The sequence below is a fragment of the Bos taurus genome, chromosome 20 (genome assembly GCF_002263795.3).
Source record: "Bos taurus isolate L1 Dominette 01449 registration number 42190680 breed Hereford chromosome 20, ARS-UCD2.0, whole genome shotgun sequence".
In the NCBI taxonomy this organism is placed as follows: domain Eukaryota; kingdom Metazoa; phylum Chordata; class Mammalia; order Artiodactyla; family Bovidae; genus Bos; species Bos taurus.
Genome location: NC_037347.1, coordinates 13,542,853 through 13,567,192, shown reverse-complemented (window position 1 = coordinate 13,567,192; position 24,340 = coordinate 13,542,853). Strand labels below are relative to the sequence as shown.

Genomic DNA, 24,340 nt, shown 5'->3' with positions numbered 1-24,340 from the left:
AATCACAATTTTTATTATTGATTACACATTAAAATGACAGTATTTTGAATAAGTTTAGATTAAATACATTGTCAAAATTAATTTAATCTCTTTTTAGAAACGTGGCTACCAGAACACTGTAAATTATCTATGGTTCTCATTTTTTATCTCATATTATATTTCTGTTGGAGAGTGTTGACTTAATCATTGAGATAGCTTCCTGAGAGGTCTCTTCCTCCAGTGTTGCCACAGCGCCTAATCTTCTATCACCCTAGTTCATTCAGAACCACACTATAACTCAACTGATCTTTGAGTCTTGTTATTGTCTAGTTTTATCTCCTCCCCTCACATCTTTATTCTCATTTCCCCAAATGAGTTCTGTGCTCCTGGAGCATTCTTCCTTCTTCTTCTTACCTGTTAACGTCTATTCATCCTCATCGAGGAGAGCTTTCTTTCAGGAATGCTTTCCTCATCACTCAAGATTGGTAAGCAAATACCTCCTTCTTTGTGTTTTCTTAGCACCCTGTACCCTCTCTACCTAGCTCTTACATTGTATTGTAGTTTATTTTGTTGTCTCTGTCCCTCCTCTCGTATACTGTAAGCTCTACAGAATCAGTAAAGACGGTTTGCTCACCACTCTATACCTAGTGCCTGTCATAGTGCTTTGCATATAGGAGGCACTTAGAAAATACTTGTTGAACAAGTAATTTTAGATTTCAGAGCAGGAACATTTAACAGGCTGTATTAGAGAAATTACGACAAAGGAGTAGAAGGATATAACTGGATAACTGGATAATTGGAAATAGATCATTGGAGTTAAGTATTTAGGGAATGGAGAGTTAAGTATTTAGGGAATAAATAGTTCTCAATCTCTTTCTGTCTGCTCTCAATAAAAGATGATTCGTTTTCTTATAGTGCATTTATTGAAATAAAAATCACGTACTGTACAGCTCACCTAAAGTGCATAATTCTGAGGTTTTAATATATTCATAGAATTGTACAACCGTTGCCACAGTTAATTTTGAACTTTTTTAGGAGTGTGATTAGTTTTTTAGAAGCCTCTCAGATAATTTTTTAACATAAATTTTACCTTTAAAAATTTATTTATTTATTTAGTCACATCACATAACATGTGATATTCCCCAACCAAGGATCAAACCCAGAACCCTGACCACTGGACTGCTGGAGAATTCCCATCCCAGATAATTTTTTTTAACTTTGTCTTTTATGTAACTACCTGTGTAATTAAATTTAGTTGTGTTCTTTTTTTTTTTTTGCCATGCCACACAGCTTGCATGATCTCAGTTCTCCAACCTGGGATTGAACCATAGCAGTGAAAGCCCAACATCCTAACTACATGGCCACCAGGGAAGTCCCTCCCATATAATTTTGATATTTCCACCTAAGTAGATTTCTTTGCTTCTTCCAACCCACTTCTCATCTACTGAGAAATCATTGGGCTAACAGTATGGCTGTGTCATTTTTATATCTATAGAATTACACATTACTATTGAAGGATTTGGCATAAAAGAGTCAGAAGAAGTTGGATACTACTAGAAGGTCATTGAGAGACATATATTAGGAAAGGAGCTTGAGTGAAGCAGGGCTTAATCTTTCTCAAAAGAAGGGGTGTTTATACTTGAAAGAGAAGTAATGATCTTGTAGCATTTGTAAACTATCTCCACCTACTGAACTAGGATTTATGCAGTGTGGGAGAAGCAGCAACTTGTATCTGAAAAGGCTATAGGGCAGTGCTGTCTTTGGGAAGGGAGTACGTCTACCATTGCTATTATCTGAGAAGGCCAAGAAAGTTCTCACTGATGATGTTTGAGACACAGGGCAGTATCTTTACTGTGAAACAAGGATAGGGGCACAGAGGAAATAACTGAATGGAAGTAAGATTATAGGATGACATTAGCTAGTGGCACAGTTTTCACAAGAGTAAGTCCAAAGACTTAATTGGTGGAGTGGCAGGTTGAGGGGAGAATTGGATTGTTCCTGCTTGTCTGGAGTTAGCCAAGGCTTAGATTGGTAGAATGTTAGGTCAATAGGCTGGCAAAAATATTAGTTATTTTAAGAAGTAAATTGAGAACACTTAATAACTAGTTAGGGGAAAAGTCGTAAGGAAAAATGAGATCTGAAATAATTGGAGTTTCTAGCTCTGCCCGTGAGTAATTTGGTGTTGAATCAATGGAGAAAGGAGACACAGGGATAAGAGAGAATAGAAAAGGTTACAGCCTACTGTTTGTACTCTGTTTTCAGCTAAAATAAACCTGCAAATAACTAGACTAAACCTCTTAACTCGTTTCTGCAAAAGCATCTTCTCCAAGGGGAATGCTAGTAGGGGCAAAATAACATAAAATGAAGAGGCTTAGTTTTTGGTGTTATTAAAATCACTGTGATAAGTAATTATTGGACTGTGGATATATGTAATGTACTTAATATATGAGAACTTTTAAAACTATTGATAGTGATAATTGCAATACAGTATGAGTTTGCTTTGTATTAAAAGCTAAATTTTATTTTTTAGTTTTGTAAAAGGTTTCAAATCAATGTTTAAAGTTTTATTATGTATATTAAAATTTTTTGTAACCTAGAAAAAATGATGAGTACTTATTCAGAAGTATTGCTCAATATGTATTTGTTATAGGATTATTGAAAATTAAATATTTATTTTCTTTTCCTAGTCCAAACCCCTGATACCTCTTCAAAAAGAGACTGATTCAGAGACCCAGAAAATGGTGCTTACTAACTACATGTTCCCTCAGCAGCCAAGAACTGAGGATGGTAGGAATTTAAGAATCTCTTTTCTTTAAAAAAAAAAAAAAACTAATAACTGATAAAGTGTAGCAAAGATGTGAATTGAATTTTAAGTCTCAAAGACTTTTACTAGTTTGAAGAAAATTTAGAGAATTGGTTAATGAAGTTCTCTGAAAATGGGAAAATAAGGCAGCATCTCAGAGTTATATATAGTTGAATTTAGAGGTATATCTATACCATGTTTCCTTAAATGATCCTTTGATTTTGTTAGATGCATTTTAGTGTGGGGAGACTTCAACAGAAAAGTATGAGATAAGTTCATAATATTCTGAGTTCCCTTAGAGTTCATGTGTAAAGTATTTCACTATGGGTATAATGAGAGCACTATAACTAGTATACTCACAGTACTGAATCAGAAACTACATTTTGAATGGTCAGGCAGCTGAATTTCTTTTTAACTGAAAGAGAAGCATTTTCCTTTATCACAGTGTCTGAGAAATAAGTCAGAAAACATAATGTGCTTAAGGTGGAATTTTTCATACTTTGAGAGTAGACACTTCACATTTAATTCATTCTATTTTTATTACCACACATGTGCCAGGAATTGTGTTAGATCTAAGTATTTAAGATCTTTGCCCCACCCCTGGCTGCTTCTTGAGGCATGTGGGGTGTTTGTTCCCCAACCAGGTATTGAACCCATGTCCTGTGCATTGCAAGCACAGAGTCTTGTAACAACTGGATCGCCAGAGAAGTCCCAGATCTAAGTATTTAAGATCTTAAATACTTAATTTCAAGAAGCTCATGATGTGACAGGGGGATAATGATGGGTAAATTTGAAAGAGAAGGTGTGGTATCTTGAGCCTGGTTAGAGGAATCAGTCTTAAACAGGAAAAACGGAAAGAATGGATCCATATAACAATGAATTTATAACTAACAGGATATTGGGGAGCAGCATCAGTCTGAGGGTTTTTATTATATTTACTTTCTCAGTGAAGTCAAAGAGAAAATTGCCTGAAAAGGTTGGGGGAAGGGCATTTGAGGTAAGTGGTGGTGATTTTGTGTGGGAGAGCAGGCTGACTTGGAATGAATTCCTGAGCAGTGTTGAAGATGGAACAAAGAGTAAGGAATACCATAAATTTGTAGTGGTTCTAAACCACAAGGTTATATCATTTTTCTCTGGTTGAATTCCAAGGCTCAGAAGGTAGGTGATTGAAATACCATGTTACAGGATTTACTGGGTAGGTATGACTTAAGGAAAGGGGGAAAAAAGATGAGAGTGGTACAAATAATATGTCATGAAATCTAAGGTAAATAGAGAAGGGAGTAAAAGAATTCTTTTACAGGAAGGAAAGGAAATGAGGTTAAGGAACTCAACACTTACCAGCAATAGTAAGTGAATGATTTAGAAGGACAAATGGAGTGGTCAGGTATTACACAAGCTAAGGTCTTGAGGAGTACCATGATTTTGAATCACATGGGTGAGATGCAAATGGACACTGAAATAGAGGACATCAAGAAATTATGAAATTGTATTGTATTGTGTTATTGGGGTCATCACACATTTGTCATCATTCAGGATTTTGGCAGGTCTTAGGTAGATAGGGCTTTCCTGATAGCTCAGTTGGTAAAGAATCCGCCTGCAATGCAGGAGACCCCGGATCGATTCCTGGGTCAGGAAGATCTGCTGGAGAAGGGATAGGCTACCCACTCCAGTATTCTTGGGCTTCCCTGGTGCCTTATTTGGTAAAGAATCTGCCTGCAGTGTGGGAAACCTGGGTTCAATCCCTGGGTTGGGAAGATCCCCTGGAGAAGGGAAAGGCTACCCACTCCAGTATTCTGGCCTAGAGAATTCCATGGACTGTGTATAGTCCATGGGATTGCAAAGAGTCAGACACAACCGAGTGACTTTCACTTATGACATATAGGTAGAGAGAAACATGCTATGCAAATGCTAGAATCCCGAATGAATATGCCAGTGTGATCAGATCTAGTGGCCTCTAAAATGCAGAAAAAGTAATGTTACTGCCTGATGCCCTGAATCTCAAAAGATGTGAGATTTGTACTAAAGGGTAGAAAGTATAGGTGACCAGAAGTTGACAGTAGTGAGAGGAATGGTAAAAGTTACTTTCCTTGGGGTTCTGAAAAAATTCTGATGTAAAATTGCTTTGATATAATCTAAAACTCTTAGAGATCTTTGGGCTGGGCTGAGGATTGGGAGTCTTAACCCTCATCCTCACCTCTAGTACATAACGAACAGTATTGGAATTAGGAAGACAAGTTCTGAGTGCCAAACCTTGAATGAAATATTTATATAATTACCATGTTACTTTTTGTAGGGAATTGCACAAAGTCACACATCTGTAGTGTTTTATTAGATTCTCTTCAAGAATGCTTCTGGTAGCAGAACAACCCTAAGATGGGAGGGGAAATCCTCTCTCTCAATCCTGGAAGTAGACTTTGTTGGAAACTGCTTGGCTCTGCTTGCTTTTCCGAGTATACCACAAAAAGTATGTCAGGAAGGCTTCCCAGGAATTTGAACCTCGTTGCACAAACAAACACTGTAATTCATTTAATATTAAGCAACAACATAAAGCAAGTAAAAAATTTTGAACTGAGTAATTAAAACAAATAAAAAGGTAAATAAAGTTTTATTCCTGTTGTTAGTATTTGGTTTCATGGTATTTTTCCTGTGGATATGAGCTTAAAGAAGGGTAGGAAGCCCAAAAGAAGGACTAAAAATAAATGATAATTATGCCGGTTTTGTGGAAATAATCAAACTGACTGTATTTGGATTATCTGTTTTTCTATTAACTAAAAAGTTGCTTTTAATCTCTTTTGTTTTCTTTTAATGGGCAGAAAATAAGTTGTGATTTTTTTTTTAATTGCACAAACTTCTTTAAGGTGATATATATTAATCCATAATGACTTTGTGCAATTAAATGGATTTGTGCAATGGATTAATGTATAATGATATATATTAATCTGTTGGTCAAATGGATCGATTTTTTAAGCCTTACCTTTTGTTTTCGTTGCCTAAGAGGAAGCAAAAAACTTTGACAGCTGTTAAGTATTTAATATTGTATCAGATAGCAGGCAGGATATGTAAGTGTTGAGTTTGTTAAATTTTAAATTTTCCTTAGTTTTGATATAAAGAATATCTTGCAATCACTTTGTTTACATAGTCAAACTATGTATAATGTTTAATGCAAGTAGGGGCCATCAGGGTAGTCATTTTTTACCAAAATATTTCCATTTTTTTGTGTTAACTCCCTTCCTCTAGTACATAATAAACAATATTGGAATTAAGATTTCTGAATGCCAAAACTTGAATGAAATGATTTGTGTATTACCGTGTTATTTTTTGTAGGGAACTACACACAATTACGTATCTATAATGTGCTAATTATATTGTATTCTCTTCAGAAATCTTTCTCATAAAAAAACAAGACAAATCAGCTTTAAGAAAGAAAAGATGTGTGATTGCTGTTGTGAAGAAATGTTAGAAATACAGCCTAGTTGTTAGTGTAGCATTTATAGCTGCTGACATCGACAGTCTTGATTTATTATAATGAACATCTTATAAAATTATGAGCAAGTAACAGTTTTTCATAATTATAGTAAAATATAGTGGGGTTTTGTTTGTTTCTGTTTTTCTCTAGTTATGTTTATATCAGATAATGAAAGTTTTAATCCTTCATTGTGGGAGGAACAGAGAAAACAGCGAGCTCAAGTGGCGTTTGAATGTGATGAAGACAAAGATGAAAGGGAGGCACCTCCCAGAGTGAGTCTGTTCTTTTTTCCTTCAAATTTTAAACAGGTCTCTTAAATTTTAAATAAGTTGCATGTATGCTAAATCGTTTCAGTCCTGTCTGACTCTTTGCGACCCCGTGGACCATAAGCCTACCAGGCTCCTCTGTCCATGGGATCCTCCCAGCAAGAATCCTGGAGTGGGTTGCCAGGGGGATCCCTCCTCCAGGGGACCCCACCTCCAGGGGACCCCACCTCCAGGGGACCCCTTCTCCAGGGATCCTCTCAACCCTGTGTCTCCTACTGTATCCTGCATTGGCAGGCGGGCTCTTTACCACTAGCACCACCTGGGAAGCCTGCATTTATTAGGTACTATATAGCTCATCTGTGCTATTTTCAGAGAAGGCAGTGGCACCCCACTCCAGTACTCTTGCCTGGAAAATCCCATGGATGGAGGAGCCTGGAGGGCTGCAGTCCATGGGGTCGCTGAGGGTCGGACACGACTGAGCGACTTCACTTTCACTTTTCACTTTCATGCATTGGAGAAGGAAATGGCAACCCACTCCAGTGTTCTTGCCTGGAGAATCCCAGGGACCGGGCATCCTGGTGGGCTGCCATCTATGGAGTCGCACAGAGTCAGACACGACTGAAGTGACTCAGCAGCAGCATATAGCTCATCTGTGCTACTTTCAAAGATACAAAGAAGTATTTGTTTCATTCCTTACCCTCAAGGCGCTTGAAATTTTATTGATCCACTACATTTATGATGTGAAAGTATTTGAGAATAATATAAAATAGTGTGAATAAAAAACAAATTTCATAGTGTACATAAATAAAAGAGCAAAACAGATTATTGTTTCCCCCTTTCCTTTCTTTAATTATTTATTTATATATTAAAGGGATGAACAACTCTTTGAGGGGAACATTTTGTTTCTTTATGAGACTGTGTTGTAGTAATAGAAGTAGCAAATACACATTTCCAAGTTAGTTACGGACGTGATTATTTTTCCCTTGTATAATAAACCTGGCTGAATTCTAGAAAATGATGATTAGGCTGATCTTAGAGTTGTTTGGTTTCTGGCACATAAGTCATCATAATGTAGGAATTTTATGTCTGTTTGCATAATTATCTAGCTGGAAAACATGTATCTGTTTCAAAGCCAAGTGCAGTGTTGGCAATATCCATACCATATATCTCCAAATGGAATATATTTAAGTCTACTAAAAAAAGCTTTTAAAACATTGAAATCTGTAACTGTGAAGTTTTTTTTTTTTACTATCAATAAAACCATACATTTATTGATCTAAAATGCTTTCAAAGGCCTATCATCTGTCTTCACAGTTACGTTATGAGCTAGGTATGTAGTATAATTAAGATGGACTATAGATTAAATTTTGAGATTGGTGTTAGAAATATTTATCTGTAGATAACTAATAGGAACCTTCTGTATAGAGAGGGACCTCTACTCAATACTCTGTAATGGCCTATATGGGAAACCTGAAAAAGAGTCCATCTGTGTATAGGCGTAGCTGATTCAGTTAGCTCTACAGCAGAAAATAACACAACATTGTAAATCAACTATACTCCAATAAACGTTTTTTTAAAGAAATACCTGTATTTTGAATTGTGAGATAATTTAATTTATCACTTATTTTATTTCTGTAGGAGGGAAATTTGAAGAGATATCCAACACCATATCCGGATGAGCTTAAGAATATGGTCAAAACTGTTCAAACCATTGTACATAGATTAAAAGATGAAGAGACTAATGAAGACTCTGGAAAAGATTTGAAACCACATGAAGATCAGCAAGTTGTAAACAATGATGTGGGTGTGAAGGTTAGAAAGCTCAATTTAAAACCATTGACTAAAGTCTATTTCCAGTTCTTTAAAATTTTTAAATGATAATTGATACAATGATCCTTTTTGTATACACCAAAATACACTCCCAGACTTAGGGAGTATTCTCAGATTGTTGTTGTTGTTCAGTCATCTCCAACTCTTTGCATCCCCATGGATGGCAGCATGCCAGGCTTCCGTGTCCTTCACTATCTCCCAGAGTTTGCTCAGACTCATGTCCATTGAGTCAGTGATGCTATCTAACCATCTCATCCTCTGCTGCCCCTATCTCCTCCTACCCTCAATCTTTCCCAGCATCAGGGTCTTTTCCAGTGAGTTGGCTCTTCACATCAGGTGACCAGAGTTTTCACATACCTGAACTAAAAGCTATCATAGTGAGCAAACTGAAATGCTATTATTACCACTTCAGTTGTGGTTACAGACTGTCCAGATGGGCAGGAGAGTGTCAGCATAGCTTTTGAACTAACATTGCCTGAACAAAGAATAAGATAATGAATGTCAGAAAGTTCATGGTTTATAGGAATGCTTTTTCCCCTGGTAATATTGATCCATTCTACCCAGTTTTCATTTTAAATGTAATTACTGTGACAGATCATTGACGTTTCCCTAGGATGTTTCCGAAACCTACACAGATCCCTAAATTGTGTGTTCCTTTAATGAACTTTCCCTCTGCATCTGTATCACAGAAACAGAAGTTTTATCCTGTCACTGAAGTTTCTATTTGTTCCACAAAGAGCAGGAAAAAATCGAACCTTCCTGAGTTTGCACATGCCAAGTGACTCACTCATAAATAGCAGCTTTGCACCTTCTAGGATGAAATGGAACCTTAGCTAAATTGTCAAGTTTAATGTGGCTTATGGACCTTTGTGACTGCCTGTTCCCACAGTGAGCGTTTTCTCTCTCAGTGCTACAGATTTCCGTGTTTAAAACTTCTTCAGTTTACCCATAATAGGAATATACTTTTAAATTTTCATCTGAACTTTAATACAGTAATAGGTGTAAAGAATGTGAGTTCTTTTATCTTTTCTTTTGCTTAGACTTCTGAAAGTATCACTCCAGTAAGAAGCAAAGCTGATGAAAGAGAAAAGTATATGATAGGAAACTCTATACAGAAGACCAGTGAACCTGAAGCTGAGGTCAGTTCTGGAAATCTGCCAGTGACTGCAAATGTGAAAGCCTCTGAGAACTTGAAGCATATTGTTAATCATGATGATGTTTTTGAGGTATGGCTTTATGATTATTCTGGAGTAATGTTAAATGATAAGAATTTAACATTTCATTGTTGCTAACTAAAGGTAGGGGAAACCTGATACCAATAGCAGAAAATACACTAATACAGTTTTGCCATTGAGAAATTTCATCGTATTTGTTTACCACTCATTTATCACTTAAGCTTCAACATTGGAGTACAGAGGTTATAAAAATTTTTACTATTTAAATTAGATTGTGGCAGTTCTAATTCTGTAAAATTTATAATAGCAATTGCTTTAATCTCAGTAACTTAAAAATGAAAAAGTTGCTGTTGGTTTACCAAATAATAAGTCAGTTATTTGACTTATTTAGGCGTTTATCATTGATTGTAAAGTTTTTTTTTTTTCCTTGAATATCTGAGACTTTTAAAAGAGATTTTTCCCTTGGATCAATAAAAGCTTTTTTTTTTTTTTTTTTTTTAAAGCAGCTTTATTGAGGTGTGACTCATATACTATACAACTCACTCATTTAAATAAAGGGTGCAGTTCAGTGGCTTTTAGTGTACTGAAAGTTGTGCAATCCTCACCACAAACACTTTTGGAACATTTTGATTACCCTAAAAGAAAGCCCGTACTTCTTAGTTGTCTCCCTACAATGTCTATATCCTCCTCCCCAGTCCTGAGCAACTAGTAGTCTTCGCCTCTAGATTTGTCTGTTCTTGGCATTTCATATAAATGTAATCATACAGTTTGTAGTCTTTGTTTCATTTAACACAATATCATCAAGATTATTCATATTGTAGCACGGGTCAGTACTTCATCCATTTTTTTTTAATGTCTGTATATTTCATTGTCATTGTCCATTATGAACATTTGAGTTATTTCCACATTTTGTCTCTAATGATGAGTGAGGTTCCTTTGAATATTTGTATACAAGTTTTTGTGTGGATATATATTTTCTTTTCTCTTGGGTATAGTTTATACCCAAAGAAAATACATCCTCTTTCTTCTAGAGTTGATTTGCTAGATTGTATGGTAACTCTATGTTTAACTGTTTGAGAAACTGCCAGTTTTCCAAAAGTGATTGCACCATTCTACATTCGCCTCATAAACTGCTGGAGGTATTAAGTTTTATAGAAATTTAGAAAGAGGTATTTTCTGGCTATAAAGAACCATAGATGCTTTGAGGTGAAGGAAACGTTTAACTTGTATTTTGAAGTATTTCAGTTAATAGAAATAGGAGAATTGAATGAAATGTGAAAAGAATATGAGAGCAAAAGAACCGCCTTTAGAAAATGTAGGAAAGAGCATTGGTCAGACCATCTGACCAAATGTACCAGGGGATATAGTTAATGAAATAAAATTAGTAGAGTAGATTGTTTCCTGATAGCTATGCTGAGAAATCTGGACTTAATGTTCTATACTATAGTCTTTGGGGAGCCACTGAACATTTTTTAGCGGAATTATCTACATTAAACATAATCATTGTAACTTCCCTGGTGGCCTAGTGGTTAAGACTCCATGCTTCCAATTCAAGGGACACAGGTTTGCTCATTGGTTGCGGAACTAAGACCCCACATGCTGTGGGGCATGGTCAAAATAAATAAAAAGTTTTAATTAAAATAAACATAATCATTGGGGAAAAAAATGCAGTAGCTATGGGGGAAAGAGTAAGAAAGGAAAGAATATGAGCAAACTGCAGGAAAATTAATTGACATGAGCAAAGGAAACAGAAAGGTGGTGGGAGGTTTAGGAGACTAGAGTTCGCAGAAGCCCAGGTATAATATAGTCTCATGGAGAAGAAGGTCTGGTCAGCAGTTTAGATGCTGCAGATATCAAAAGGCTGAGACAAACCTCCTCATCCTATTATCTCATTGTTTGTATTCATTGTACCAGTCAAGTTCTGTTAATGATAATAAAATTTCTGCCCAGTTCTTTTTTTTTTCTGTACTAGCTATTACTGCCATTGCAGGACAGGTGTAGTCTTTTTTGTTCAAGACTATTGCTATACCCAGTTTTCTTTCTGCCAGTCTCTCTTTCTATAAACCTTTAGTATCAGAGTTATTATTTTAAAAGATAATCTGCCTTGTGAGTTTCTAGCTTGGCAACTTTCAGTAATGTACTTTCAGTAATTGTACTTTCAGTAATTGTACTTTCAGTAATGTACTTTAAGCATGTACTTAATTGAGTTCATACTCAGAGCATAACCTTTTACTATGCAATCCAGTCTGCCTTTTCTGTTTCTCCTGCCCCTTTTCCTAAATTTCAGCTTCATGGAGCTGACTTGCCATACATTTTCTTATTTCCATGTTTCCCTCTACTCAGAATGCTATTTACCTCTTAACTTACCCTTGAAGACTAAACCCAATTTACATTTCTCACCCTTAACTACTTAGCAGTCTAAATCCATTGTAGTAGAGTCTGGAACAGGGTTGGCAGACTATGGCCTGTTGCCCCAAGCTGGCCCACTGCCTATTTTCATATGGCTTGCAAGCTAAGAACAGCTTTACATTATTGAACATTGAATAAAGGTCAAAAGAAAAAGCATATTTTGTGAAATATGAAAAATTAGATGACATTTAGTTTCACTGGCACACAGCCATGGTAATTTGCTTACATATTGTCTGTGGCTACTTTTATGCCAGAGCAGGAGAATTGGTTGGTTGAAACAGAATGTGTGGCTTGCAAAGTATAAAATATTTATTATCTGGCCTTTTTATTGAAATAGTTTTCTGATTTCAGTTCATATTTTATTATGACACTTAAAGCACTTAGAAATCTTAGTATTTTTAATAGAATACTGTTTTAAGACCTTTTATTTATTTTCATTATATTAGCTAAAAATAAACTGCAGAAGATCTGATTTTATGTCTATTGTATACAATGTTAAAATCTTTCTATTAATACTTGTTGACCGCAGAGTCTCTTTGTATGTGCTAACAGCACTCAGTGGTAAATTGCATGGGACAATTGCCAAATATCAGAGAAAAAAATCATGGAGTGTAATAAAAGATTCTGTCTTCAAATTGGACAGAAATTGCCATTAATTTATCTTGGTGGAAGAGCATCTCAGTCCTTCTGATTCCTTGGAACCTGGTGATCCTTGAAGGAATAAATTTAAGAAGTAGGAATACACTTTTTGTTAGAGCATTTTCACTAAACTGCTCTAACAAATGCTAAAACTAGCATTTTCACTAGTTTTTCACCAGCAGGGATTGTGTTTTACTCATTTTTGTTTCTCTGGCACTTGATAATAGTACCAGGTACATACTAATCATTAATACAGTTGAATTAAGGACCACACAGAAAATTATACCTTAGACACTTTGGTGTAGTGTTAATAATTTCCATAGTTTTATTGCCATGTCTTGAAAAATTTAAGTCGCATACTAGTTTTATTCAGTTACCGTAAAAAGCTTTTATGCCTGTGTCAAGTATTTTCTCTTTGAAGTTCATATAACTTAATATTTATTCATTTAAAGAAACCAAAATTTATTTTTGTTAATATTTTTCTCTTTTTTCTCCAAATTAGGAATCTGAAGAACTTTCTTCTGATGAAGAGATGAAAATGGCAGAGATGCGACCACCATTAATTGAAACCTCTATTAACCAGCCCAAAGTGGTAGCACTTAGTAGTAACAAAAAAGGTTAGATGTCAAAAGATAGCTCTCTAGGAACAGAAATGGACTGAATAAAATTTATAAATTTTTTTTTCAAATAAATTTTCACTAAATTTTACTATGTTATTTTAAATACTTTTCAGAAGCAATTTTTAAAACATGTCTTTGTAAAGGGTCTATTCCTTATCTCTCGTTTTTAAAGAAAAATCTTGGTGGATCTCTTCCTTCCTTCATGCAAGTTTACTAACATGACATGGATTTTTTAGGCAGATAAGCCTGGATTATGATTCCATCTCTACCACTTGTTTGCTGTATGATCTTTGAGCTCCTTAATTTTTTCCATGTGTATACATCTAACTGGGCTTCCCAGATGGTGCTAGTGGTTAAGAACCCACCTGGCAAGGCAGGAGACATAAGAGATGTGGATTTGATCCCTGGGTCGAGAAGATCCTCTAGAGGAGGACACAGCAACCCACTCCAGTATTTTTGTCTGGGGAATCCCATGGACAGAGGAGTCTGGCGGGCTACAAGTCCATTGGGCTGCAAAGAGTCAGACATGACTGAAGTGATTTAGCACGCATACATCTAACTAGACATACAATTAAGCTAATGAAAGATTTTGAGAATTTCAAATATATTGGGTTAGTGTACTCAGATCTAGCAAAGTACCTTATGTATAACAGATGCTTGTTGTTATTTATCTGTTAAGGAACTTTTTTTTTTTAATATACCCCCTCACCTCTATCGAACATAGAATCTCAGACTCTCAGAAATGAAAGACAACTCGGAGAGTAGCTATCCCTTCCTTTTATCCTTCCCTCACTCTTCTCCACCAAATGTCTGAAAATGTCTACATTATCTCCACCAAAGATTTATCCAGTCTGTACCTTTATGTCATTGATGAAACTTACTGGCAAGGTGGCCCTTTAAAGGATAGCTTGGGGTTTCATAATAATGGTAGTGATATTTGTTACTAATTGTTACTATGCTAAATAGTTTACATATTATTATCTAATTGTCACAGTTATCCCATGAGAAGGAAGTCAGTTCAGTTCAGTTCAGTCGCTCAGTCGTGTCCGACTCTTTGCGACCCCATGAATCGCAGCACTCCAGGCCTCCCTGTCCATCACCAGCTCCCAGAGTTCACCCAGACTCACGTCCATCGAGTCGGTGATGCCATCCAGCCATCTCATCCTCTGTCATCCCCTTCTCCTCCTGCCCTCAATCTTTCCCAGCATCAGGGTCTTTTCCAATATTAGTCAGCTGTTCGCATGAGGTGGCCAAAGTATTGGAGTTTCAGCCTCAGCATCAGTCCTTCCAACAAACACCCAGGACTGGTCTCCTTTAGGATGGACTGGTTGGATCTCCTTGCAGTCCAAGGGACTCTCAAGAGTCTTCTCCAACACCACACTTCAAAACCATCAATTCTTTGGCGCTCAGCTTTCTTCACAGTCCAACTCTCACATCCATACATGACCACAGGAAAAACCATAGCCTTGACTAGACGGACCTTGTTGGCAAAGTAATGTCTCTGCTTTTCAATATGCTATCTAGGTTAGTCATAACTTTCCTTCCAAGGAGTAAGCGTCTTTTAATTTCATGGTTGCAGTCACCATCTGTAGTGATTTTGGAGCCCCCCAAAAATAAAGTCTGACACTATTTCCAGTGTTTCCCCATTTATTTCCCATGAAGTGATGGGACCAGGTACCGTGATCTTCGTTTTCTGAATGTTGAGCTTTACGCCAGCTTTTTCACTCTCCTCTTTCACTTTCATCAAGAGGAGAAGGAAGTAGGAGAATGTAAATAGGAGAGAACTTAAGTGCCATGTAGTTTAACAGTATATTAAAAATTCAGATTCTCAGACCCAAACACCTTAAAGCAGAAGTTATAGAGACCCATGTGCTACCATGCCTATAGGGTTGTAAACATACTAAGTTACTATCTTCTTATCACTACTTTTAAAAAATGGTACTTTTTATTACTACCTGCCTAAAGTGGAATATGAATATTATCTGTTTGTTTATATAGTTGTTGCAAAACCATCTCACATATTGAGAATTTACTATTCATATATAGTTCTTTGAAATGATATTAGAAAGGGGAAAGCTGACCTTGGGAAAATTTCTGGATTTGTGTGGTGTTTCTTTTTTGGTTAACTATGCTGCTCATTTTTATTATCAGAATAGGTAAAAACAATTCCATACATGTATGAAATCATTTATACCCCAGATAATAAGTTTATTGAGATTATGAACTATAGTATATATTTCTTACTATTACAACTTTTTAAAACTAAATTCATGGAAAACAATATTCACTAAAACGGCCTAAAATGGCCTTAAAAACATTATGTAATAACATTTGTGTCAGTAGTTTAAATCAGATTCTGGGTAACTCTATCGTGTTCATATTTAAAAAAGAAACTATAGGTATCACTAAAAACTAACTGAAGGTATCACTGTTTTTAAATTCTTGAATCTTTGTATGTATTAGGACTGAATTTTCTGAGGTGAGCCTCTGGTTATCTTCTATCCATATAATTCCTTATCTTATATATTGAGCCAAGACAATATAAATGCCATTTTTCATTACTGGAAATTCTATGTGGCTTTATCAGTAGCTTTATTTTTTTTCTTACAGATGATACAAAGGATACAGATTCTTTATCAGATGAAGTCACACACAATAGCAATCAGAATAACAGCAACTGTTCTTCTCCATCTCGGATGTCTGATTCAGTTTCTCTTAATACTGATAGCAGTCAAGATACCTCACTCTGCTCTCCAGTGAAACAAACACATATTGGTATTAATTCCAAAATCAGGTTTGTGACCATCTTAACGAGATAATTTATTTGTATAATACATAGAGATGGCAAGGCAAATAAATATATACTATTTATATTATATTATTAAATATATATTATTAAAACATAAAAGACTTTACAAATTAATATTATAGAAGTGGTTCAGACAGTATATAATTTCTTCCCCAGTTTATTTACTAATTGCTTAGCTTTTATACATTTCCCTGGATTGGGAAGATCGGCTGGTAGAGGGCATGGCAACCCACTTCAGTATTGTTGCCTGGGGATTGTCCATGAATGGAGGAGCCTGGCGGGCTACAGTCCATGAGGTTGCAAAGAGTTGGACAAGACTGAGTGACTAAGCAGAGCACAGCACATACATTTTCATCTTAGTCTTTTAAATGAAAAGACTTAAAATATATTCTAATTCTCTTCATTAAAAGGTTGAACAGTTTTATAATGTTTTTTAATATAGCCTGTTTAGAATAATTCAAGTTAAAGGGTTATGCTTGATAGAAGGATTTGGATTACTGCTGAATCCAAACCTTATTGTATGGATATTATTAACTGAATTTTAGAGTTATAGAGTACTTAAATTCTGGGTATATTTAAGTCAGATTTTTCTATATATTGATTTGCATTACTTTAAAAGGAAGATGAATTTTATGTCTCACATTGAGTTTTAACTCTTATGTAGTTATATTTAAGATTAATCACTTACACCCTTCCTCTGAATTTGAGGCTAAAATCTAGTGTGGTAAAATATTACTTTTATAACCTCTTGGATGTTAAAATAATGGTTAATTTGTTGAAAAGTAAAATTTGATATAGTTGGCAAGTAGTTAAGTATTTTCTAAATCATGTGTTTTGTAATGAAATAAAGGCTAAGAAAGGGATATAGCCATACCTTCTTTGGTTGTATTTCTAATAATATTTTCTGTTATCTAATCAGAAGGTCAGTATTAAAAAATATTTGTTGAAATGTAACTTACATATTTACACAAAAGAATACAAATAGGTTTTATTATTATCAAATAGAAATAAAATATCTTCTATAATTTTGGAATGGCATGTTTTATAAATATTTGCTAAACACAATGTAGTCACTTAAGAAAATAATTATATTTAGTTTCTTTTTTGATCTTCATACTTTGTAGATCTTTGAGTGATTGTTTAGTTCTTTGTATAATTTCCTTATATATATTTGGATCTAATAATACTTAATATAATTGATCAATATTGTGAGGTTTTGAATTATTCATAAAAATATTCTGTGCTCTTACTCAGCTATTCAACTTACTGCTCTTATCTCCATATATGTACCTATCTTTCAAGCATTTCGTATTTTAGAACATTCATGCAAAGGTGCAGCAGTAGAAGGGAATTATTTCATTATAAAATATGCACATTTTTCTTCATTGTTTAGCTCTATTAAACTGTATTGTGTTACAGTGATTATGGTAGTGGCAATAATTAATCTTATCTGCACTTTGATTAGTATGTTTTACTTGTCTCTATTTAATATAAATCTCTTACTATTTGACTGTTACAATAGTATTTTAAAATTACATGCTTGATACTAAATGTCTTTTATCTGTGACTCCCATCAACACTCTTATCTCTGTGTATTTACACAGTAGCTTGTTGTTAATATTCCCCATGACTAAAAACTGGGCTTTATGATGTTTGTGATAAAATTATCTTTCTTTTAGGCAAGAAGATGAAAATTTTAACAGTCTTTTACAAAATGGAGATATTTTAAATCATTCAACAGAGGAAAAAATCAAAGTTCCTGATAAAAAAGATTTTAACTTACCTGAGTATGATTTGAATATTGAAGAGAGGTTAGTTCTTATTGAAAAAGGTGTTGACTCAACAGCCACATCTGATGAATCTCACAAATTAGACCATATCAATATGAATCTAAATAAACTTGTAACTAATGATACATTTCAACCAGAGATAGTGGAAAGATCAAAGACACAAGATACAGCGCTTGGAATGGGCTTTTTAAGCAATAATGCTAAAGGAGAAGCTGAGCACTTGGAAAATGGAAACAAGTTTCCTAATGTTGAATGCATAAATAAGGTAAATGGACATTCTGAGGAAACTCCCCAGTCTCCTAGGAGGACCGAGCCACATGACACTGATTCTTCTGTTGATGTGGGTCATTCCAAAAGCACTGAAGACCTCTCCCCTCAGAAAAGTGGGCCAATTGGACCTGTTGTGAAATCTCATAGCATAACTAATATGGAAACTGGAGGGCTAAAAATCTATGACATTCTGAGTGATAATGGACCTCAGCAGCCAAGTGCCACAGCTAAAGTAACATCTACTATTGATGGAAAAAATATAGTCAGGAGCAAGTCAGCTACGCTTTTATATGATCAACCATTGCAAGTATTTACTGGTTCTTCTTCATCTTCTGATTTAATATCGGGTGCAAAGGCAATTTTCAAGTTTGATTCAAATCACAATCCTGAAGAACCACACATAAGAGGTCCCACAACAAGTGGCCCCCAGTCTGTGCCTCAGATGTATGGTCCTCCGCAGTATAATATTCAGTACAGTGGCAGTGCTGCAGTCAAGGACACTTTGTGGCACTCCAAACAAAATCCCCAAGTAGATCCTGTCAGTTTTCCCTCACAGCGCTTTCCTAGATCAGAGAGTACAGAAAGTCACAGTTACGCTAAACATTCTGCCAATATGAATTTCTCTAATCATAACAATGTTCGAGCTAATACTGGGTATCATTTACACCAGAGACTTGGTCCAGGAAGACATGGGGACATGTGGGCCATCTCACCAAATGACCGACTCATTCCTGGAGCAACTCGAACTACAATTCAGCGACAGAGCAGTGTGTCCTCAGCAGCCTCTGTAAATCTTGGTGAGCCAGGTTCCACGAGGCGGACCCAAGTTCCTGAAGGAGATTATTTGTCATACAGAGAGTTACATTCAGTGGGACGAACTCCTCCAATGATGTCAGGATCACAGAGACCTCTTTCTGCACGAACCTACAGCGTTGATGGTCCACATGCCTCAAGGCCTCAGAGTGCTCGACCCTCTGTTAGTGAGATACCAGAGAGAACTATGTCAGTTAGTGACTTCAGTTACTCACGGACTAGTCCTTCAAAAAGACCAAATACAAGGGTTGGTTCTGAGCATTCGTTACTAGATCCTCCGGGAAAAAGTAAAGTTCCTCATGATTGGCGAGAACAAGTACTACGACACATTGAGGCCAAAAAATTAGAAAAGGTAATTAAACATGAATTTTTCATTTGCCTCTTCATGAATTTACTAATTTTCCTTTAAAATTTTTGGCGTACTTTGTTTTTTAAGCAAGATGAAATAAGATACTCTGAATTATTGAATACATACTTATTATATTCTAGAAGTTTTTCCTTGGTAGTGAGATTAGAGGTCCAAGTTGAGACCCAGGCTCAAAATAGTTGCGATAGTGATAGGAACTTCTTTCCTGTTACTCCTTAATGTTTTCTAATGGGCTTACATTCTTTTGTGTATCTTAGATTGCGCCGCACATACTACAAATAATACATGTATATACATGTTTACCTCTGTTCAGTATTTCCTGACTTCCTGCTCATCTATTAATAATTAATTATGTAAATATGTGTATAAAAACAGCAATTCACTATATAGTTAACAGAATAACAAGAAATGTATTATAAATGTATATCTTTCCCCTAAGATTTTTTTTCCCAGTTCATGTTGTATAACTAACACTGTCACTGACTCAGATGGCTTCTGGCATGGCATTTACTATTGACTCTCCTATATTGCATTTCTGGCCTGTTTGAACTCAGGTGTCTGTGGCTCTAATATAGTTAGGAGATTGTTGTTAAGTAACTTAAGCTCATGTAGATGAGCTTTTGTAACTTTATATGTAGATATTACTCTTTTGAAAAGAGAGAAATGTTTAAAAAAAAATTAACCTTAAAACTGATATATTAGGACAGTTCTGTGGCCCAAATATATATGGCATATTCATTCTGCAAGATTCAGCTTCATATCTCTCAGCGGATTTTACTCAAGAATTATTTCAGCTTTGTTTATTGATATAAGATATTTTAATAGGAGCTAGTGTATAGAACCTCAATAAATTCTTGAAGTCAAAATGTTTGGAAATCAATGCCTAAAATTAGGATTAATACCTTATATCAATTCACATTGAACCTTTGTTTCTAATAATTAGCTCTTTTAAATTCTGTAGCTTTAAATAGCTGAGCATCTATAGCATTAGGCAGCTTCATTGTCATATATCCATTTTGTTTCAGCTGTAATTCTGTACATTCTGTTGAGGCTCTTGAATTTGTGTACTTTATCTGAGGAATTTGGAAGTTTCTTAAGTAAAGGAGTAACATAGCTGTTTTATAAATAAACTTCTGGTGATGGTGTGTAACTGGATTTGCGGAGGAAGAAGCTATAGTTATAGTTAAGTTGATTGAGTTATGAGACTGTCTTACAGTCCTGAGAATAAGTAGAATGAGAAATGTATCAGTGGAATTGAGACAAAATAAATTCAAGAGGCAGTTCTGGGATAGACTTTATAAGGGTTTTCTCTGATGGGAATATTCCTGTAATCATTCATTGAGGAAAATGGATTAAACTTGAGGTTGGTACCTTGAATAATTGTTTTTTGGGGAATTGATTTTTGGGGAATGCCATTAACTAGATATTGATGAGGAATAGCAGATTTGGAGGACTAGATGAGTTTGGTTATCTTAATGTTGTTGTTAGTTGACATCTCAGATGGCTATTCTCTACTATTTTCCTGTCAGAGATTTGTCTGGACTTTAGTAATTAGGAAGCAAGGATTAGCCATCTCATTGTTCTTGTACTTTTCTGCTTTTTATGTTTAGAATTTACTGTATGATTGCTTGGAGAATACATGGCAATTGTTTCCCAGTTTGCCCACTGGTAATTTAGAGATGAGAATTAACTCATTGAAATTAGGAAAAAGCTTTAGAGGACACAGGGCAACATAATTTAGACCCCAGACTTGAAAGCATTGGCTGAAAATGGTGGATGGTGATGGGAGATCTCTATTTGTTCCTCTGCATCCCCCCCTCTCTTCCTTAAACATAATTCTAATGGCACGGTGGGCATTTGAAAATTTTTCTCAGGGGATTTCACAATGCCTGCCCTACCTCAAGAGGAAAAGGTGCTGCTCTGCCCAGCTGGGAGTTTAATAGTAAAACAGAAAGCAATTAGTTATTGAAGCTCACTTGGCTTTTTTAAGTAGTAACCCCTCCTTCCCAACTTCCCCAAAAACTGTACCTGGAACACAAACATAGAAAATAGATCTTACCTCAGAAACCTCAAGACTGACTGAGTTAAACTTATCAACAGATAGTGCAAAGGAATAAAAATTTGTAAAATTATTTCTAATGTCAATATTTGTCAGTATTCCTTATTATATTAAAAACTGATAAGAAGCACTCCATATGATTAACAACATGATAATTTCCATTTTTACTTGCTGTTATACAACTATTAACATGTAGCAAACAACGTCCAGGACATACGTTCAGCACTTAATTGAATGTTGCACAATGTGTTGATCTATTTTGATAGGGTGCAGTTTTATGTGGGCGTCTCTCTCTACAGGCCTAAATTCAAAGTCAGACCTATTCCGAACTTTTAGCCTTCTTACTCAGTGAAATATTTACAAAAACCTCATATATGTTCAAAGATGACAGCAAAGACTTTGTTCCAAGATTAACATATTATTAAAGAGAGTTAATCAGACCACTCAAGTTAACATGTAAAACTGAGTTATAATGCACGAACGTGTGTTTTTTTCATGTTTCTGTGTGCGATTATGTGTATAATTTATTTTTACTTTTTAATCAGATGTTTGGGGAACCTATGACTTGCCTCTGCCAAATCCTTATTCTTTGTGAAATGCTTTGAGAAAGTACGAGCCTGGCCTATTCAGCTTTTCCCTTGGTCTTTACTTTAGAATTCACAAAACACCTAAATTTGTTCGTGTAGTTTTATAGATTCTTTTCATTCTGAAATGTCATATTGCTTCTTTGTATAAGAGATCAACTTCGTAATCTGGAGAAAGTAAATTCTTCCTTTCTTCCTTTATTATGGCCATAACAAGCATTTGTGTATTTCTTACTAAGAAGCCATGTTCAAAATGAGGTTTCTCTTGGTTTGACAATCAGACCTTCAGTGTTTAGGGACATGACTGAAAGCATCCACATGTGAAAGTACAGTAGTGAACTCTGGGAATAACCAAGCAAGAACAGGGAGAATCAGGCAGTGCTTTTATTGAAGTACATTGTTCAGGCAACTCTGGGATTGGTGATTAGGCATTTATATAAACTCAGTCATGGAAGGCGTCTGTCAGTGAAACTTGAAGGCTTCTTAAAGGTTAAACAGCAGAGCCACTACTGACTTCAAAAAATACAATCACCTTTAATATCTATTTGAATGGGAAAAGAGTTTTACATGTACATTTTCTAGATTTATTGGAATTTTTTTCCTGATAATTGCAGAGCAGTAGGAGGAGCCTTTTAAATATTATACCCTAAAAGTCTGTGTGTGTGTTAAACTTTGCTTTAAGACATTTTTTAAGTGTGGAAGGTAATTTTTATTAGAAATTACAAGAGCCAAGTATTTTTTTGCAAATACATTTTGTGCTTTATTATGTATTTACTTAAGACAATTTCTATAGAATGAAGCATTCTTTCTATAAAACCATTTTGACTTAGAAATAACTGAGTGTTGGTAAAGTTTGTCTTTACAAAGAAATTAGTTTGTGTTCTGTGTGTAACCATATACATACAAATACATCTGGATGTGACATCAATTCCTATTTTCTGATGAACTTCTAATAAGATAGGTTAGGAGTACAACATAATAGCCTAAGAGCAGCTGTATGTTTGCACTTTCTTTTTTGGTGTTTAAACATGTAAATGGTTGGGTTTACATATAATTTATGTGTGTATACATATATGTTTTCATGTAAATATATGGTAAATAGTTCCAATTTCTTTCAATGTCTCTGAAAATTCAGTGTTGCATGGTATTCCTGTGTGATCTGGGGGTTACTTATATATGTCTATGTGTATAACGTGTCTTGTGAATTTTGCATGCTACACTAATCTCTGTTAAATCTATCCCCTCTTTATTCAGAGCATGCTGTCAAGGTCCTTTAATTCCAATTTTACTGCTGTAAGCAACTTTCACTATGGCAGCTCTAGGGATCTGCATGGCAGCCAGGGCAGTCTCGCCTTGAGTGTTGCAGACGGAAGAGGTTCTGGTGGGCACACTTTTCGAGTGAGTACCTGCAGTAGATCAGTACTTCAGTACATAAATGAGAAAGAAGCCCACATTTCATGTTACCCAAGTGTTGTTGACCAGAGTGTTTGAATATCCACTTACATAACAAATCACCTGCCACTGGCATTAGTTTCTGCAAAAATCCCTGGGTCAATAATGTTTAACAGTTCTAGAAAATAAATCTGTACTGTGGGTTAATAAATACCTTGATTACCTCCCAGTTCTTCCATGGCTTAGTTGTAAAGCTCTGCAAAGCTGATTTAGGCTTTACCTCTTAAGTTTCTGTGGTCATAACTAAAGGTGTAGTCAGCTCTTATTTATGTAAAAAGGGGTGAGCAATAGGAGTTGAAGAGGTTTTTTAAAAATTCTTTTTCTTTGCAGCGCTCTCTTAAAATTAGCTTGCTTTCCCTAACTCAGCGTTTTAATGCTGTGCCATGCATAATACCTAGAGGGGTTGTAGGAAAGAATAATTTTCACTTTAGTGACTGAGAGTTGGCAAATAAATACCTGGAACTAAGTTTAATCATAATTTGCAGAATATGATTAAATGTGAGGCTGGAGAAATTGCAATAAGTACCAGTGAAAAGGCAAAACCCAAATCCATTAACACCCACCTAATCATTGTGGGAAGAAGGAAGGTTTATTCTTAATGAAAGTTAAGGGTAGCAGATAAGAAGGACAGAAAAGGAGAAAGAACAGAACAACTCTGGCTGTTATAAAACTTTATATGTCTTTCCATAACAACTTGAGGTGGTAGCATGACCTCTGAGTAAATACTTCCTCTGCCCTTCTTCCATCCTGAAAAGACCTTTCTCCCTTTGTAATGCTTACTCTCTCCCACACAGTTTTATTTCCATACTGACCCTGCTTCTGGGTCCTTTGCTTTTTACTTGAGCGTCCCCATTCTCACCACCCCCAGTCCCCTACTACTTTTTCATACACTCCTGGCTTTAGTCTGTTGTTTTCTCGGATAGGGGCAGTATCCTGGGTTCACTTTGCTCTGCCTGCACCTCACTCAGCTTGCTGTCCTCTGTCACCTGCTGCCACTTGGTTTCTGTGT

At 35.6% G+C, this 24,340-nt stretch overlaps 1 protein-coding gene across 9 annotated transcripts in view; it reads left to right on the top strand.

Moving 5' to 3' along the window:
- Positions 1-24,340, top strand: part of ERBIN (erbb2 interacting protein) — a 129,973-nt gene that overhangs the window by 92,401 nt on the left and 13,232 nt on the right. For 5 of the 9 annotated variants that reach the window (NM_001206153.2, XM_005221458.5, XM_024981265.2 and 2 more), the window contains 7 exons: positions 2,667-2,766; positions 6,399-6,520; positions 8,153-8,326; positions 9,385-9,570; positions 13,070-13,184; positions 15,798-15,981; positions 17,676-19,221. In NM_001206153.2, coding sequence (NP_001193082.1) covers positions 2,667-2,766; positions 6,399-6,520; positions 8,153-8,326; positions 9,385-9,570; positions 13,070-13,184; positions 15,798-15,981; positions 17,676-19,221 — 2,427 coding nt within the window. Of the gene's footprint in view, positions 1-2,666; positions 2,767-6,398; positions 6,521-8,152; positions 8,327-9,384; positions 9,571-13,069; positions 13,185-15,797; positions 15,982-17,675; positions 19,222-23,133; positions 23,278-24,340 lie in introns of all 9 variants that reach the window. The other 4 variants (XM_024981262.2, XM_059878704.1, XM_024981259.2 and 1 more) reach the window with 1 other exon arrangement.